The following is a 16,841-nucleotide window of genomic DNA, read 5'->3' as shown; positions in this document are numbered from 1 at the left end:
AATTTTTGGGGAAGGAATAATTAATGCATAAAAGTACCTAATACAATCAATTTTTAGAATGTTGCTTGACATCAAATATAATATGTGGAACAACGAAAAGTTATCAAGACCATCATGTTAGGCATTGGTTAGATCTTAAGCTGCCATTTTCAATTTGTGTAAGTTATCTTGTGTATCTATTTATAAGCTCAACACGTTCGAGGTCATTAATGTTATATATGACATTACTGATCTTTTTTCTGTTGGTACACTGAGAAAGTGTGGTATATAATAATAATAATAATAATAATGTGGAGTCCTTGGTGGAATGATGCCCCCTCTACTCTAGAATCTCAAAATCATACCGGCTTGCCGCACTAAACCAGGAATCTTAGCCGGACAGATGCAGAAGACTGTCATTCTTTGGCTCACTGCATTTGCTCAGGGCACATGATTCTCGGAGCCCAATGATCACTTACCCCACGGTGTGGGGAGTGGTCATTGGTTGATAATGCTGGCGTGCCCTCCCGAATGAATCGGTGCTTCGGGGGATAGGGTCTGACCAGCGTATACTACAATAAAAAAAAAATAATGATTTTACTGCAATACGATCAACAGCAAAAGTCAAACTTTCGAGAAGTTAAATTCTCATTTACCCTAAAGAAGATAGGTACTGATTTTAACAATGATTAAATTTTGAAATTACAGTTAGAAATTACTCGAACAGCAGTTGAACGAATAGTAGCGTTTATGTCTCAAGTAATGACTGAACTTCAAAACTTCTTGAAGACTGATATTTTTAAGTTCCTGCAGTAGAAAACTATATACTTTTATTGCCTGATAATGAAATCCTTTCAAATATGTACAGTTATGGCTGGAAATAGCCAGTTTGTTACAATGCCTGGTATTCATACTATTTGAATATTGACTACTATTTCTGAAAAACAGGTCAGAATATTTTTTTACAAGGTAGACAAGACCCAAGAAGTACAACGAGGGCACTATCAAAATGTCAACTTTACAATAGAAATCCTAACAAGAGCTTCTTTGATCTAAATTTAGGATACATCTCAGAATTCTTTTTTGCGTAATGAATATTTTTTGTGAGTATCAAATCAAATCACATCAAATCAAATCAAATTTGTTCATTACCAAAGTCAATACAAATATATAAAAGACAAATCATATAAACTTACTGGACTAGTCATAAAAGAACCTACAAGCTACAGCAATACAAATACAAAATAAGTATATATTAAAAGTCTATAAACAATAAAAGTTACAAAAATACAAACATAAAATAAGTATATATTGAAAAGAAGTACCGTCTGTTCATAAATAAAGGAACAATTGTTCAATCACACACATTAAAATAACAGTACATTAATGTTAGTAATAATATAAGATAATATAATACTGCACATACTCTAACATCAAAAATTCATCAAAAGAAAAATACTTTTCCTTCCAAGTATCTGTGAAGAGCGTTCCTGAAGCAGTTTAGATTTGACAATTTGGGAGTTGGACCAAACAGTTCCTTAAGACGATTAAAACACCTTGTACCTCAATAAATATAATAGTTTTGCCCAATCATTAGTCTGGAGAAAGATTGACGTACATTTTCACGCTTTCTAGTTGAATATTTGTGAATAGAACTATTTGATAACATTGAAGCCTCTTGTTATTTTATATTTACAGTAATTTGCATTATATACAGTGAAGGCAGTGTAAGAATTTGTAACTGTGAAAATAACTGTAAGTTGAGAAACTTGTAGCTAAGGACTAACGAGGTCTTACCTTTTAACGTGTGATTCTTAACACACTTTTTCAATGCTTTTATTATTGATTTTTATCAGATAACTAACATTATTGTTCATATTTTGCGTTAGAATTGTCATAAAAAAAGTTTCAGATACATTTACTAGTAGCCCATTATAAAGACACCATTTATGAAATTCATTTGTGGTGATATTTGCCCTCGATACTGCATCCAGTGTCTTAGTTTCTGAGACTAGTATATTTGTATCATCAGCATACATAAATATTTTTTTTGCATTAGGTCAGGAGTGAGCCATGTCATTCATGAAAATGATAAATAAAACGGGACCTAAGATAGATCCTTGTGGTACACCGATATTGATTGCTCTCGGTTGTGATTTACTTTGATTCATGACTACTACTTGTTTCCTATCTTCCAAGTATGAAGCAATCCAATTATTTGTCACATCTCTAACTCCAATACGGTACAATTTACAAGTAAGAGTGTATGATCCATTGTTTCAGATGCCCTACTGAGATCAAAGTATAGAGTTATCAGGCGTTCTTTCCCATTTAATGCAGCGTAGATATTTGTACACAAGTCTAGGTGTACAAATTGACAGTCACCTTCAGTGAACACAACATGTGAATTTTTTGTGTACTAAACTCTCCAAGGCTATTTTTGCTATTAAAAAAGTTCGAGACCTTGTAAATCAAACAGCAGCGCTAACTTCTTATTACTGCCTATTCCATTCACACCTTCAGTATGCTACTTTATCTTGGAGTAATGCAGTTCAAACACACATAGTTAAACTACTAATTTTACAAAAGTCTGCCATAAGATGTAGTACAAAGTCAAATTGGGAGGCTAGTTGTAGGCCTTTATTTCCTGCTCTAGTAATGACTGTTTATGCCTTAATTATATACCACAAACTAATATATATTTGTTCTGTCTTGATATTAATTTGAATATCCTAACAGAATGATGTAAATAAAATCCAACTAATTTGAATTAGAGTTTATTCATTACTGTTGAAAATAGGAAAGTCTGCGATCGTCGGTCGCAAATCAGAATATGAAAAATATAAAAAAATACTTCGTTTTTATAATGCTATCCTGACCACAAATACAGAGTGATTCAGCTGTACATATACAGAGTGACCCATTTGAAAGCGGGCCACCTCTCTAAAACTGTTATTTATTATCCGATTCAGAAGTTTTTTTTTTCAATAGATAGAGCGTCAATAGTTCTATTAGAGTGCTGTGAAGTCGAAATATAAATAAAATTTTCAAGGCCTACTTCGAATTTTTTTCAAGGTCAAAAATCCAAAAAACATACTAGCGATTTTTTTATATGAAATTTGACGACGCCACTGGATTTGTGATGCTTTCAAATGGTTGTGACTGAAATTTCAAGATAAAATAATGTTTTTTAACAGAAATATGGCATAAGTAAAATATACCAATCACTGTCAAAATAATTCAAATAGTTGTATATTAAATAACAATTTTGTAAATAATATGGTTTGAAATACTTCTTCAGAACATAACAACTTTATGTGCGATATAGTTATCTTTATTAGCACACTGCAGTTTGTTGTCAAAGAATAGAAATACACATCTTTATATCATAATATAATTATCAATATTAAAACCATAAATGAACCACTACAAAAGAATGTATTAACATGACAATGCCCACACATTAAATTTTGGACTGTTCCACCAAATCTCCATTCAATTCGATACATTTATCATATCGTTTTCTAATGTTAACCAAAACATTCAATAATTGATTTGGGGTGATATCTCTGCAAGCCTGTCTTATTCTTTCACGCAGTTCCTCTTTGCTCGTTGGGCGAGTTTTGTATACTTTTTCCTTAACGGTGCCCCATAAAAAAAAATCAAGTGGAGTCAAGTCCGGGGATCTGGGGGAAACTCAATCAGTGAACTATTTCGCCCTATCCACCGATTAGGAAAATTTTCTTCCAGCCAATCTCTAACAATCCTGCTATTGTGGATGGAACAGCCATCTAATTGAAATAGAATATGGGCCTCTTCTGCTAGTGGAAGTTCATCCATAGCGTTGGAAAACTCGTTTTTCAAAAAATTCAAAAAAATTTGACCATTCAAATTGTTTTCAAAAAAAAAGGGGCCAATTATTCTGGTATGTAATATTCCGCACCAAACATTTATTTTTTGGGAGTACTGTCTTCTGCAATTTATTATCCAATGTGGATTTTCTTCCGTCCAGTACCTTGAATTTTGAGAATTAACTGTTCCATTGGTTGTGAATGTTGCCTCGTCACTGAACAAAATTTTTTTCAGAAAATTCCTGTTATTTAGATATTCTCCTTGAGCCCATAAACTATACTCCATCCTCTTTTCATTATCGCCTTCTTCTAAGGTGTGAAGAAACTTTGGTTTAAAGGGCTTCATATTATTATATTTCCTAAGATTTCTCCTTATTGTTTCACGCGGTAAGTTGATGTCCAAACTTGCAATTCTCACACTTGTTTTCGGATTATTATTAAAATAATTTCGAATTCGTTCAGAATTATTTCGTCTCTGCCTTTGTACAGTATTAATATTCTTCAGGATATGTTTACTAACAGCTCCATACTGATTGAAAATTTTGTTTACTCTTCCAACTGTAGCTCTGCTAATATTTCGACGCTCCGGATGCATGTTATTGAAAATTCTACATACTTCCCTTTCGGATCTGTCGTTGTTACCACGAAGTTTTACTATTTCAATTTTCTCCTGCAAAGTCAAATTATCTGCCATACTTCTTTATTAGTGTAGGTACTTGAAGAGTTATAAACTTCACTATTAATACTGACAAATTTGTGTCTTTTCGTCTTTTATTTTAATGACTTGTCATCTCCACGGCAACTTAACTTTCAAAGCCTTCTAATAAAAATAATATTTTCGAAATGTGGCATCCCAAACATGTTTGAATGAAACCAAGATATGTAGATATTCGGAATAACTGACAACCACCAAAGAGGAACTGCGTGAAAGAATAAGACCAGGCTTGCATAAATGTTACCCCAAACCAATGATCGAATTTTGATCGAATCTTATGATTAGTTAGCATTAGAAAATGGTAGAATAAACGTATCGAATTAAATCGGAAATTAGTTACAAAGTACGGAAATTAATGTCTGGGCACTCTCATCTCAATCCATTTTTTTGTTGTAGTTCATTTATTTCATCAGTATTGGTTATTATTGATTATTGAATATTGATTACTATTTGATGTAAAGATGTATATTTCATTTCTCTGATGACAAAAAAACTGCAGTGTTTTGATGGACATAACTATCTTCTATACTTTATGGAGTTCTGTTTGAAAGAAACATAATTTGACACCATTTTGAATAACTGCTGTTTACAAGTTCGACTGCTAACGACGTGAAAGAGCATTTTAAACGATATTATTAATAATATTGTGATTTAATATGACGACAATTCGAAATATTTAGATAAAAATTTTACTTATGCTATATTTCTGTTAAAAAAACATATTTCATCTTGAAATTTCAGTCACAACCATTTGAAAGCATCACAAATCCAGTGGCGTCGTCAAATTTCATATAAAAAAATCGCTAGTATGTTTTTTGGATTTTTGACCTTGAAAAAAATTCGAAGTAGGCCTTGAAAATTTTATTTATATTTCGACTTCACAGCACTCTAATAGAACTATTGACGCTCTATCTATTGAAAAAAAAAACTTCTGAATCGGATAATAAATAACAGTTTTAGAGAGGTGGCCCGCTTTCAAATGGGTCACTCTGTATAACAATATTAAAAATAATATTGAATGCTATGAAACTCATGAAGAGATACATGACATGAATATGATACAAGGTTCAAAACCAGAATAGTTGAACCAAAAACAAGGCTTCAAAAAACCACCAAAATTGATACAGGACTCTATAACAATTTACCTTCTCAATTTCGAGATTTACCTCAAAAAAAATTCAAATCCAAATTGAAATGTATCTTATCTAGTAACTGTATTTACAACTTCCAAGAATTTACTCAGTTGATCTCCCTCAACTTCGAGTGGAAGCTTTCATAGTCAATTGGTTTCAGTTTATGTTTCTTACTAATTATCATTGATTTGGTTTCATTCGTATTGATTTTTAGTTTATTTTCGTTTAAATATATATCAATTTTTTTCAACAATCGATTCATGCGCTCCACTGTTTCTACAGCGTCATGTCCATAGCATGCAAGTAACGTGTCATCTGCAAATAAATTAAAAAAATCATAACCTTGTATATATAATTTACTTCATTCAGGTAAATTATGAACAGCAGTGGTCCCAGTACACTCCCTTGAGCTACGCCTATATTGTTTGGAATTTCATTTGAGAAACATTTGCCCACTCTAGTTATTTGCGACCTGCCATTGAGATCATTTTTGAACCAACTTAAGGCTGTTCCATCGATTCCATAATATCTCAGTTTACGAAGTAATATTTGCCTATTGATAGTTTTAAATGCTCTCTTGAAATCAAGGAACACTGCTACTATAAATTTATCGCTATCGATTTCATTCTTCCATTTTGAAAGAGTTAATTGAAGGTCAGTTTCACATGAGTGCTGTTCTCTAAATCCGGATTGATTTCCTATAAACAGGTTATTTTCAGTAAAGTAACTAGTAATTTGTTCATGTACAACAATTTCCAAAACTTTCTCAATAACCGGTAAAGTATTTTTTGCTCTGAAGTCTGACATTTCAACTGCATTAACATATCAACAACTTGATTCTGTCTCAGTTTATATCGATTCCAGGACTCCTCCTTCTCGGTGCCAGAACTTTCAATGAATTCTTTGTAAGCCCTGTCTCTAATTTTCTAAGCAGATCTGATTTCGTCATCATACCGTGGGACTTGATTTGATTATAATAATAATAATAATGATATTTATTTATCCTTTGAGACGTTACCAACGTATAGGACATGTCAGTACAACACGTTAAAATAGTATAAAGAAAATAAACATACATAAAGATAAAATATCTCGGTAGTTTTAAAGTATAAAAATGTATAAAATATAAAGAAAAAAAAACAAGATTAGTCAAAATTGGATGTATAATAAAATAATAAAATCTATATGAAAGTCTGGACCGCAATCAGCTAAATTCGTCTAAAAGGAATTCACTGACACTGTAATAAGCCTTAGACAGGAGCAAATTTTTAACTTCTCTTTTAAATAACATCAAACTCATGGTTTTGAAGTGATCAGGTAGGTGATTAAATAATTTCATTCCCATATATTTGGGTGACTATTCAAATTTAGAGGATCTGTGTCTAGGAATACTTAACAATTTTCTATTTCTGGTTGAGTAACTGTGGTAAGAAGAATTTGTGTTATATTTTGTTAAATTATCGTGGATGTATAGTAAACATTTAAATACGTAAATACAAGGGAATGGCAGGATTTGATATATGAAGTGTTGTTTGCACGATTCACTCCATGGGATATCATATAATTTTCTGATAATTTTTTTTTGGGAAATAAAAACCCTATTTTTGTTGGTGGCATATCCCCAAAGAACCACATTGTAGCTAAAATGGCTGTAGACCAAGCTATAATATACGTCCAGCAAGGCATGCAACGACATAAAATGTTTTAGAGCATAGTACGCTTGGTTAACATTTTTACAAGTGACTGTAATGTGTTCAGACCATCTGAAGCAATCATCCGCATAGACTCCTAGAAATTTTGTAAAATTCGTTGATACCAATTCCACCCCTCTAATATCAAAGACAGTAGGATGTTTATCAAGACCGATGGAAGAACTAAAATGGATACATTTTGTTTTATTCAAGTTAACAATCAGATTGTTTAACTTGCACCAACTTTCCGTTGATGACTTCAATTTCTCTAGGCTGTGTGCTGAGACCTCTAACGAGGCATCGTCAGCAAAGAGAGTGAGACTATTGTTGTTGATGTTGAAGTATTTGGCTAGATCATTGACGAATAATAGAAAGATAAGCGGTCCCAGGATAGAGCCTTGAGGAACTCCTGAACTGATTGGTTGAGGATCAGATAGTGTATCTTTTATTTTTACCAATATTGTACGGTCTGAAAGAAAATGTTTGAGCCATTGTAAAAATACACCCCTAAATCCTAAATTAAAAAGTTTGGTTTCAATAAAGTCATAAGATAGACAGTCGTGAGAGGTCAAAAAATATTCCTGCCACGTGCATATCATTGTCTAGGGAGTTATAGATGATTTCAGCAAAACTACAGGCAGCTGACTGTGTGGACTTGCCTTTACGAAAACCGTGCTGGCAGTCAGTAAGAATCTTAAAATTCAACAGAAAGTTAGCCATTCTCTCGTTAACTAGTTTCTCAAAGATTTTTGAGAAAATACTTAAGAGAGCGATAGGACGATAGTTAGTCACATCTGATGTTTCTTTACTTTTGTGAATGGGAATAATAATGGCCGTCTTCAAGAGTGATGGAAATTTGCCGGTTGTGATAGACTGATTGAACAGGTGAGCTAGATGCTTAGAGATCAATACCCCATTTTCTTTTATGATTCTTACTGAGATATTGTCGTGGCCTGTGCTTTTTTTATTTTTTAAACCATTTATAATATCGATAATATCGTCTTCAGATATTGGCGCAAAGAAGAATGTGTTTGTTAAAATGTTGGAAGATGTGCATATAGATGATCTATTGCTACCTAGATGTTTTTGTAAGTTATCTTCTACTACTGATGAGAAGTAATCACCGAAAGTATTAGCCACCCTTTTTTTATCAGTGATCAACTCATTCCCATGGTTGAGAATGATGTCAAATTGTTTTTTCCCTCTACCCATTTCCTTGTTAACTAGGTTCCAGATTGTTTTGTTTTTATTGTTCGAGTTCTTTATTAGATTTGCATGAAAATCCAATTTAGCTTTCTCGAGTAGTCGTAGTCTTTCTTTGCTCTTTTATATGCAGCCTGCGAGTCTAAGTTGCCTATGTTTTTGCACAGCCAATGGGTATTTTTTAGATTACGGCTAGCTTGTCTGACTTCTGGAGTTACCCAGTTACATTTTTTGTTAGATATTATTATGTGCCTTTTTATAGGACAACAGTCATTTAAGATACTTGTTATAATGTTCATAAATTCCTGAAAACTATCATCCACATAATTTAAATGATATATGGTGTTAAAGCTGGTAATTGACAATGTCAAAGACAATTGTTTCAAGTTATGTTCTGAGATATCTCTGTAAGTATAGTGAGGGTAAAATTATTTTACTCTCTAAAGGCATACTATAAATAAGAGAAAATATTTTGTGATCACTGAAGTTCCCCTCATAGACATTAGATTTACAACAATCCTCCTCCACATTTGTTAGTACATACTCGAGTTTGCTAGATGATGTTATCCCCAATATGAAGTTGTGATTAGCTAATAAGTCATCCAGCTGTGACTTTTCCAAAGTATTTTTATGGTAATCAACATTAAAATCACCACATACGAAAATATCATAGTCATTTCTAGAAATATAATCTAATATGCAGGATAATTTATGTAAAAATATATCCAAGTTACCATTAGAATGCTTAATAGACAAATCTTTTTACCTTGTACAGTTAGTTTTATCCCACTGCCTTCACAATGAATCTCCTCTGAGAACTGTTTTAAATCAAGACACTGAGCTAGAAATGATGATTAAACGAAGATGGCAGTTCCCCCATGTATATGAGTAATACGACAAAATTCAGATATCAGACTATAGCCAGGAATGGACATAAATTCAATATTCTCGGTATCACACCAGTGCTAAACAATACTAATGACATCCGGATCCTTTTCCTATAAAAGAACTTCCAGTTTATTAATTTTGTTTGTTAATGATTGATCATTTAGATGAAGTATTTTGAAATTATATATGTTCTTTTTTACATTTAATTCAGGTTTGGAATAACCAGAAGAACCATATTGATGGTCACTGGTGTTGAAAGGGATGAATGTGTAATTTGTTGGGCCAATTATTGGGGTCCAGAAGTTCATCCATTGACAGATCAAAACTCCCTATTTTGTAGCATTTCTTTTATACTTGGATTTGAGGTCAAAACAATCAACGTTATTGTCAGGAAAGACTTTTTTTACATATTCCTTAACATTATCGATGGTAGTACACTGGTCTAGTCCACCAATCCATATCCAGTTCCGTACAGGAGCAACTGTGAGTAGATCACTAGGTTATCCTGTGCCATATGATTTAGCAGTAGGTAGTTGTGAAGATGTATTACTTTTTTTGATTTTTTTATAAGTTACTGAATTCCAGGAGTTGTCTACGGAGGTACCAGGGGGATTTGGGTCAGTATCGTTAATCAGGTTAATGATTTCATCAAATTTTTTCATTGTTTGGACTTCCAGTAATTGTAAGTTCGATTTACTCTTATCTGATGTATCACCCTGTATGCCTGGACTTAAAATAGTGTTTGATAGTTTTTTGTTGCTATTGGATTTCACAGATGTTCGGTTGTTTTTACTTTGGTCTTTTTTGTATCATTAGGCAGATTAGAGTTACTTTGGGCAGTTTTTTTGTGATCAGGTTGATTAGTTGATACTTCTATGCACTTTAAAGATAGGTTATTTTCCAGGAGTATGATTTTTTAAGATAAAAGTGCAATGAGTGTGTCTTTGCCCCTGATGATTGTGTCCTTGCCCATGATTATCTGTCTTAGGAGTTTGTTTTCTTCCCTCAGATAGCTTGTTTCAGAGAGTGTATCTGAGTCATAATCTGGTGCCTGGAATTTCGTGCTGAGAATCACTTCACAACAAGAATTTACTCTTTTTGCACAGCTACCATGATACATAGATTCACAGGTAACACAAGACCGTACTGACGTTTTTCTTGCAGTAATTGCATATTTTCTTTAGCGCATCAGAGCCGACATTCTTACTGGCATCCATGTTGAATGGATATTCTCAATTTTCAACTATTTGTGCAATATCATTTATTTAATAGTATTTCACATTTCGACTCAATATTACTGTATATTTCATTCACATCATTAGATCCGTTCAATCAATCGCATTCAATTAGTTTCAAATTTATTTTATGAAAAACATCATCATTTAGTCTTCGAGTAAAAAATGTAATTACTATTTGATCTTTGTTGTATGAGTTTACGGTTATTATAAAGTGATCTGTAAATACTGGTTCATGATGTATACAAACTTTCACATTATTTTGGTTTGATAGCACATAATCAATTGAAGAAGAACTAGTTGAAGTTATTCTTGTTGGCTCATCAACGAGTTGTTCAATTCCATAAGCTGTAATAATATTTGTAATTTTTTTGCTGTAGAAGCAAGCCATTGCCCAAGAAATCTATATCTACATCATCTATTAAAATACATTTTTTGTTGATTGTGAAATGATCTTCACACCATTCTTCAAATTTAGTTCAACATTAATAAGTTGACACCAGTAATTTTTATCCAAAATACAGTTTTTCTTCACTGAATAACTGACATCTTCACGCACATAAATTAATACTTCTCCGGTATGTCGGCTCGAGGAATCACATCTTATAATGGAATATCCAGTAACATCTATTTCACAGTCAAGAATATCACTCGTGCATCTGGCTTCACTGAGAATAACTACTGATGGCGGATAACAAAAAATGTCCTTAGTAATCTGATCCTTATGAGCATAAAAACTTTCAGCATTCATAGAAATTATGTCAACCCTGTATATTATATTAGGACTCTGTCGTTTTTGTGAATACTGGATACATCAACAATGGTGGGAATATTGTTAATGTACTTTATCATCTTATTTTCACCTCTGGTCTTGCATTCATCTAATTGCTTTTTTAAATTTGAGAAATATTCTCTCTGAGGTGCATTCCATATTCTTTGATTATTAAAGATCAATTTTGTCTCTTTCAGTTTATTTTTATATAAAACTTTCAAAGTTTTATATCTAGTTTGTGTCACTCCATCTGAACAATGTTTTGCTATGGTTGGCCATTTCACACAGCATATTGTGAACTTCTTTTATCTCGGGTGAATACCATTTTTTTCTCCTTGTTATTAGTTTTAATTTTCCTAAGCGGAAAAGCTATTTTATAGTAATAGTTGAATATTGTGACAAGATTATTGACAAGACAATTCGCGGACTGCGATTCCAAGAATTGCATTTACCGGATACCCTGTGAGTGCGGAAAATCCTATATTGGTGAAACTAAGAGACCATTGAATGTTCGCATTGCCGAGCACAAGAAGCACACACAGCGAGGAGAAACCAGCAAATCAGGAATAGCAGACCATGTTTGGACCCATCAACACAACATCGAGTGGTCCCAAGCTGAGATCTTGCACAGAGAGGAACATTGGTTTAGGAGAAAATTTAAGGAAGCCGCATACATGTTGTCCAACAACGTATTCAGCCAGGCCAGCGTAGAAATACGAAACATATGGAAACCCATCATCAAACGAAAAATGGCCAACTCCCGCCAAAACGGTCATCTCTCACGGAATCAGTGAAGCGGAAAATGGAAAGCAGAGAAAGTGAAAGTATTTCAACGACCTATAAATAGTCATCTCTCGGAGGAATCAGTCCAGTCATCACCCGAAGACGATTGTAGATACCAACAATCGAAACGTCGTGAACTAACGTGACTTGGAATCTCTACACTTTTTTATTATTTTCTTTTTTCATTCCTTTAATTTTTATTTATTCAATTATTATATTTTTACTTGTAGGTTATTTCACTATCATTTCATTTCAGGTTTATTGTTTGCTTAATATACTTGTTATCTTCAGCTATCCTTTTTTTAATTATTCCTTTTTACTTGTTTCAGGGATTTCAAATCATTTTATATAGTAGACATATTCTCATATTCTTTTCACATGAACGAATTGTTCTTTAGATGATTTGATTTATATTCAATACTTAGCAATTAACGCTTAATTTATCTCCAGTATTTGAATTCCCTGTTTAACGGCTCGATTCACTTTCTAAATTCAACTGCCATCTCTGAACGAGAAGCGGGCCTTATATATCGGTAACAATGGTTCTAGATTTCTCTAGTGGTTTCGGTACTCAACTAGAATTTAACCGGCGGTTTATCGACTTCATTTCTTTTGCGGTGATGTCATGTGTTTATTCTCTGGCTGAGATATCGGTCAGGGACGGCTTCAGATTCGTTACATTGCCCCCTTCTTAAAGATATTTCGCCCCGAAATGTCATCCGTGGCGTGTGTTGATACCTGCAGGAAACCCCATGCCTGACTGTGAAGTTTGATGGAAGTAACACTCCACAGTCTTCATGCTCGGTCGTGAAAGATGGTTATCTTGATGGTTATCTTGATGCCGCTGGATCTGAATATCGTTTCCAATACGCTTCTTACAATTCTCCAATCCAGCCTGTCGAACCCAGAGGCTAATTTCGGGATAGCCAAGTCCACGAGATTGTTGAATACCACAGCGATACCCCTGGATATTTGGAGATTCTCTGCCACGCAGTGAGCTAGTGCGTAATCAACTGGAACCTTGAAAAGGTCTCGTGACTGTTCTCGAGTTACTCCATGTACGACCTTCTGTCCGTTCGAGTATAAAGACATGAACTTCTGGAACGTCATTTCATCCTCTGGTGGTCTGAGGGCGCGAACTTGGTCGTGATTTCCAGCATAAGGAGCCAGTCTATTAAAATGTACGACCCTAGGCTTTCCTCGAGGTGGCTTATGAATTCGGTAGACGAGGTCCTTTATCTTCTTCATGATTTTGTACGGCCTTCCCACGAGTTTCGCAACTTTGGTGATAAACCACGGCGTCGTTTAGGGTTGTACTGCCAAACCAGGTCACCGGTTTTGAATCATCCAGCATTGGCCTTGATGTCATAGGCCTTCTTCATCCTATCGCTGGCACTCCGGATGTTCAGACCGGCTCGTTCATGGATGTCATCCATTCTCTGCCGAAGCTTGCTGACATAGTTTCCTCTGCAGTGTATTGTTCTGGCGGCATCCCAAATTTTAGATCGCAAGGAAGGCGCAGCTCTCGGCCCATTATAATACTGGCAGGGGTTTATACGGTTGACTCGTGCACTGCCGAACGATAGGCCAACAGGAACAGGTGGAGGTACTGGTCCCAGTCTCTTTGATGGTCAGAGACTACCTTGGACAAGTGACGGTTTATGGTCTTATTCATTCGTTCCACCATTCCATCGGACTGTGGATGTAAAGCGGTGGTTCTGGTGTTTCGAATATCCAACAGTTTACATATTTCTTGGAACAGGTTGGACTCGAAATTTCTGTCCTGGTCCGAATGGTCAGGACGTCAACGACGGTAAAGGCTTCCTGGTTGGGCAGGGCATAGGCTTCTGCCCACTTACTGAAGTAGTCCATGGCTACCAGGATGTATTTGTTCCAACGGTCGGACTCTGGTAACGGGCCAGCCATGTTGATGGCGATTCTCTCGAAGAGACTACCCACGTTATACTGGCGCATTGAAGACGTCGGCTTGACAATAACCCAGGAAAACCGTCGTCTTACTTTCTGGAGGGCCTTCGTTACGCTAATTGCACACACAACGATTTTGGACGGCCAGTATAAAATCGGCCGATATTTCATTGGTAGCGGGTGCTTGCAGCCTCACCGGATTTTTACCGGTCACCGTAATTAGCACCCACTACCAAAATTAAGTTGATACGTAGTAACTACAATTTCACCGAGCAGTCGAGAGTGGAATGGTCGGTAAAAAACCGGTGAGTATGCAAGAGTGTATTGTCACCTCACAAACCACAAGAGGAGACTAAATCATCTGTCGGTAACAAATAAGACAGATGGGTATCCGCGGTTAAGCTAAACAGTGGAGACGGGAGTGGGTTAAACAACTTAGCAAATTTCAAATAGATCTTAATGGGCGCCAGGTAAATTTAATCCTCCAGATATCCTAAGTAACTCACAATATCAATAACTTACCAATTAATATTGGAAATAAAAGATAAAGATCCCCAATATGATTTATTCAGTAATCCTAACTTACATGGATTAACCAACAACGCTTCTAAGACAACAATGCGATATTCACACTATTCACTATTCACATCAACATTATTCACTAGAATAATGTTGATTATTGAAGTGAAAAGTGTTAAAGAAGGAGGAATAAGGTGTAAAGGTGACCTAGTGGATAAATGCTTGTGTTTTTAAATAGTTTATTTAGTGAAAAAGAAGGCTGAAAAGTTGCCCTTTTCTGAACTTTGAAGGTCCGTAACTTTTTAAATAAGGGAGAGCGCCGCTTTTTTCTTTCGGATTCGTAATCTACGCATCAAAATACGTAAGTACAGTCAAAAATTTTTTCAAAATCGCCGGGTGTCCACATAACGAAAATTTACCCATGAGAGATGCGACAGTGATTCAGACATACCTAATTTCGGAAATCCTTCCACCTGGCACGAGTTCGGTAACCACCACAAATCCTCAAAATAGCTTAAGTTTCAGACTGCAAATATCCACACCAAAATGACCAATCAGTCTTCCACTATACAATCCTGACTTGTAGAAATAATCCCCGTGAAGGATGGCACAAATACAACCATATATATCCTACAATCAGTCTGATGGTACGTTTGAACTCCGAACCAAGCTCATTGAAGTCCAACTTCCGAATACTAAGAGACTGCCACATCTGACAGCTAACCAGTTGTTGCCACAGTGCGTCCAACCTACCCTACAAGCACCAAGGGGGCGCTGTGCACAACATCATAAATCTATCAATTCCTCCACAGCCACTTGAGACAATATCAACAAGTCCATGACCCATCAAAACTCCTTCTCAAAGCAATGCAACCCTAAAACAACCCTTGACAACTTGAGTAACCGTTCAATCCCTCACCCGTGAACAACTGTAGAACTAGTTCGGTGTAAGTCGACGGAACGACACTACGAAAGTTCGGCAGATGTCAACCAACAGCTGTCTCTTAACCTTGTTTACAAATGTTTCCAAAAATATTGTTCCAACCAATTTTCAACTATTTACCAATCCTTATTCATGCGATGGAATAGAAACATATAAGGTAAGTCGCCACATCCTTCCCTTTCAGTACGAATATTTGAACATTCATCTTATGCAGAATATTTACCGAAAATATCAAACAGTATTCAGAAACCAGAGCTAACTAATATTGTTTTTCAGGCGATATGGCTCTAATATGTCAGTAAACCTTCTGGAAGTGATGAATAACAATCTATGCAAGAAATATTCTTGGAAAGGTATAGGGAATAAGGCAGACAACGGCTAAAAAAATGATAGGTGAAGAAAACTGAGAAACAAACAATAACAACTATTTCAACCTAGCGAGGAATTTCGGATCTCCAACGTCGATTGGCAATAGGAGAATGTGTAAGTACTGGTCAAAGCAGTTAGTCAGGGAGCATACATATATTCTTGTACATTTCAGGTATAGTTTTCTATGGAACGGAAGATTCTCATTACTATGATGTTAAATGAATAAAATCTACTTGTAACTTAATTACATTGTTAATATCCTTTGAATAAAGATCTTAAAAGGTAACGTAGTGTTTTGAAAGGTCACATAAGAGTAGTTTGATCTAGTGCTAAATTGAAACGTAACAGTATTTAGTCACGTACGCCACTACTTCCCGGTACTGCTGGCGATACAGTGGCAGTGGACGGCTGCTCACCGGTATTTTACCGGCGACGATCACCGGTTGGCGCGTGTGCCACATGGAATTTGGACGACCGGTATGGAGTCGGCCGTCCAAAATCGGTGTGTGTGCAACTAGCGTTACTCCCAGATGTCCTCCAGTGACCCCATTGTGAATTTCTTTGAGCACCTCCCGTTTCTGGATACAACTGTCTGGCGCCTTTATTCTCCACCGTCTTCAGACTCCAACACTTGCTTCATAACTCCGTTTTACAAGGTAAGGGAGTTCCGTTGGGCCCAGTAGGACTTAACCGCTGGCGAATAACCTGCTACCTACTGCCACGATTGTCTTTGATTACTTTTCTTCCATCCGATGACTAAACCAAGATCTGGGTCTTTCTCTTGGTCTTCCTTGATCCTATTGTCCTCCCAGTTGTGATCTACAGCTGTAGTTC

General features: G+C 35.4%; 1 protein-coding gene across 3 annotated transcripts in view; it reads left to right on the top strand.

Moving 5' to 3' along the window:
* LOC111509857 (adenosine deaminase-like protein) overlaps positions 1–16,841 on the top strand; it is a 44,377-nt gene that overhangs the window by 1,243 nt on the left and 26,293 nt on the right. Inside the window, exon 3 of one of the 3 annotated variants that reach the window (XM_023165702.2) lies at positions 58–158. In XM_023165702.2, coding sequence (XP_023021470.2) covers positions 58–158 — 101 coding nt within the window. Of the gene's footprint in view, positions 1–57; positions 159–9,152; positions 10,591–16,841 lie in introns of those variants that run through there. The other 2 variants (XM_074178327.1, XM_074178326.1) reach the window with 2 other exon arrangements.

This window comes from Leptinotarsa decemlineata, unplaced genomic scaffold (assembly GCF_025532065.1).
Source record: "Leptinotarsa decemlineata unplaced genomic scaffold, Ldec_3_MD MMD2_tig00003736_RagTag_RagTag, whole genome shotgun sequence".
NCBI lineage: Eukaryota > Metazoa > Arthropoda > Insecta > Coleoptera > Chrysomelidae > Leptinotarsa > Leptinotarsa decemlineata.
The sequence above is the reverse complement of the archived record's forward strand: the minus strand, read 5'-3'. Positions and strand labels throughout refer to the sequence as shown.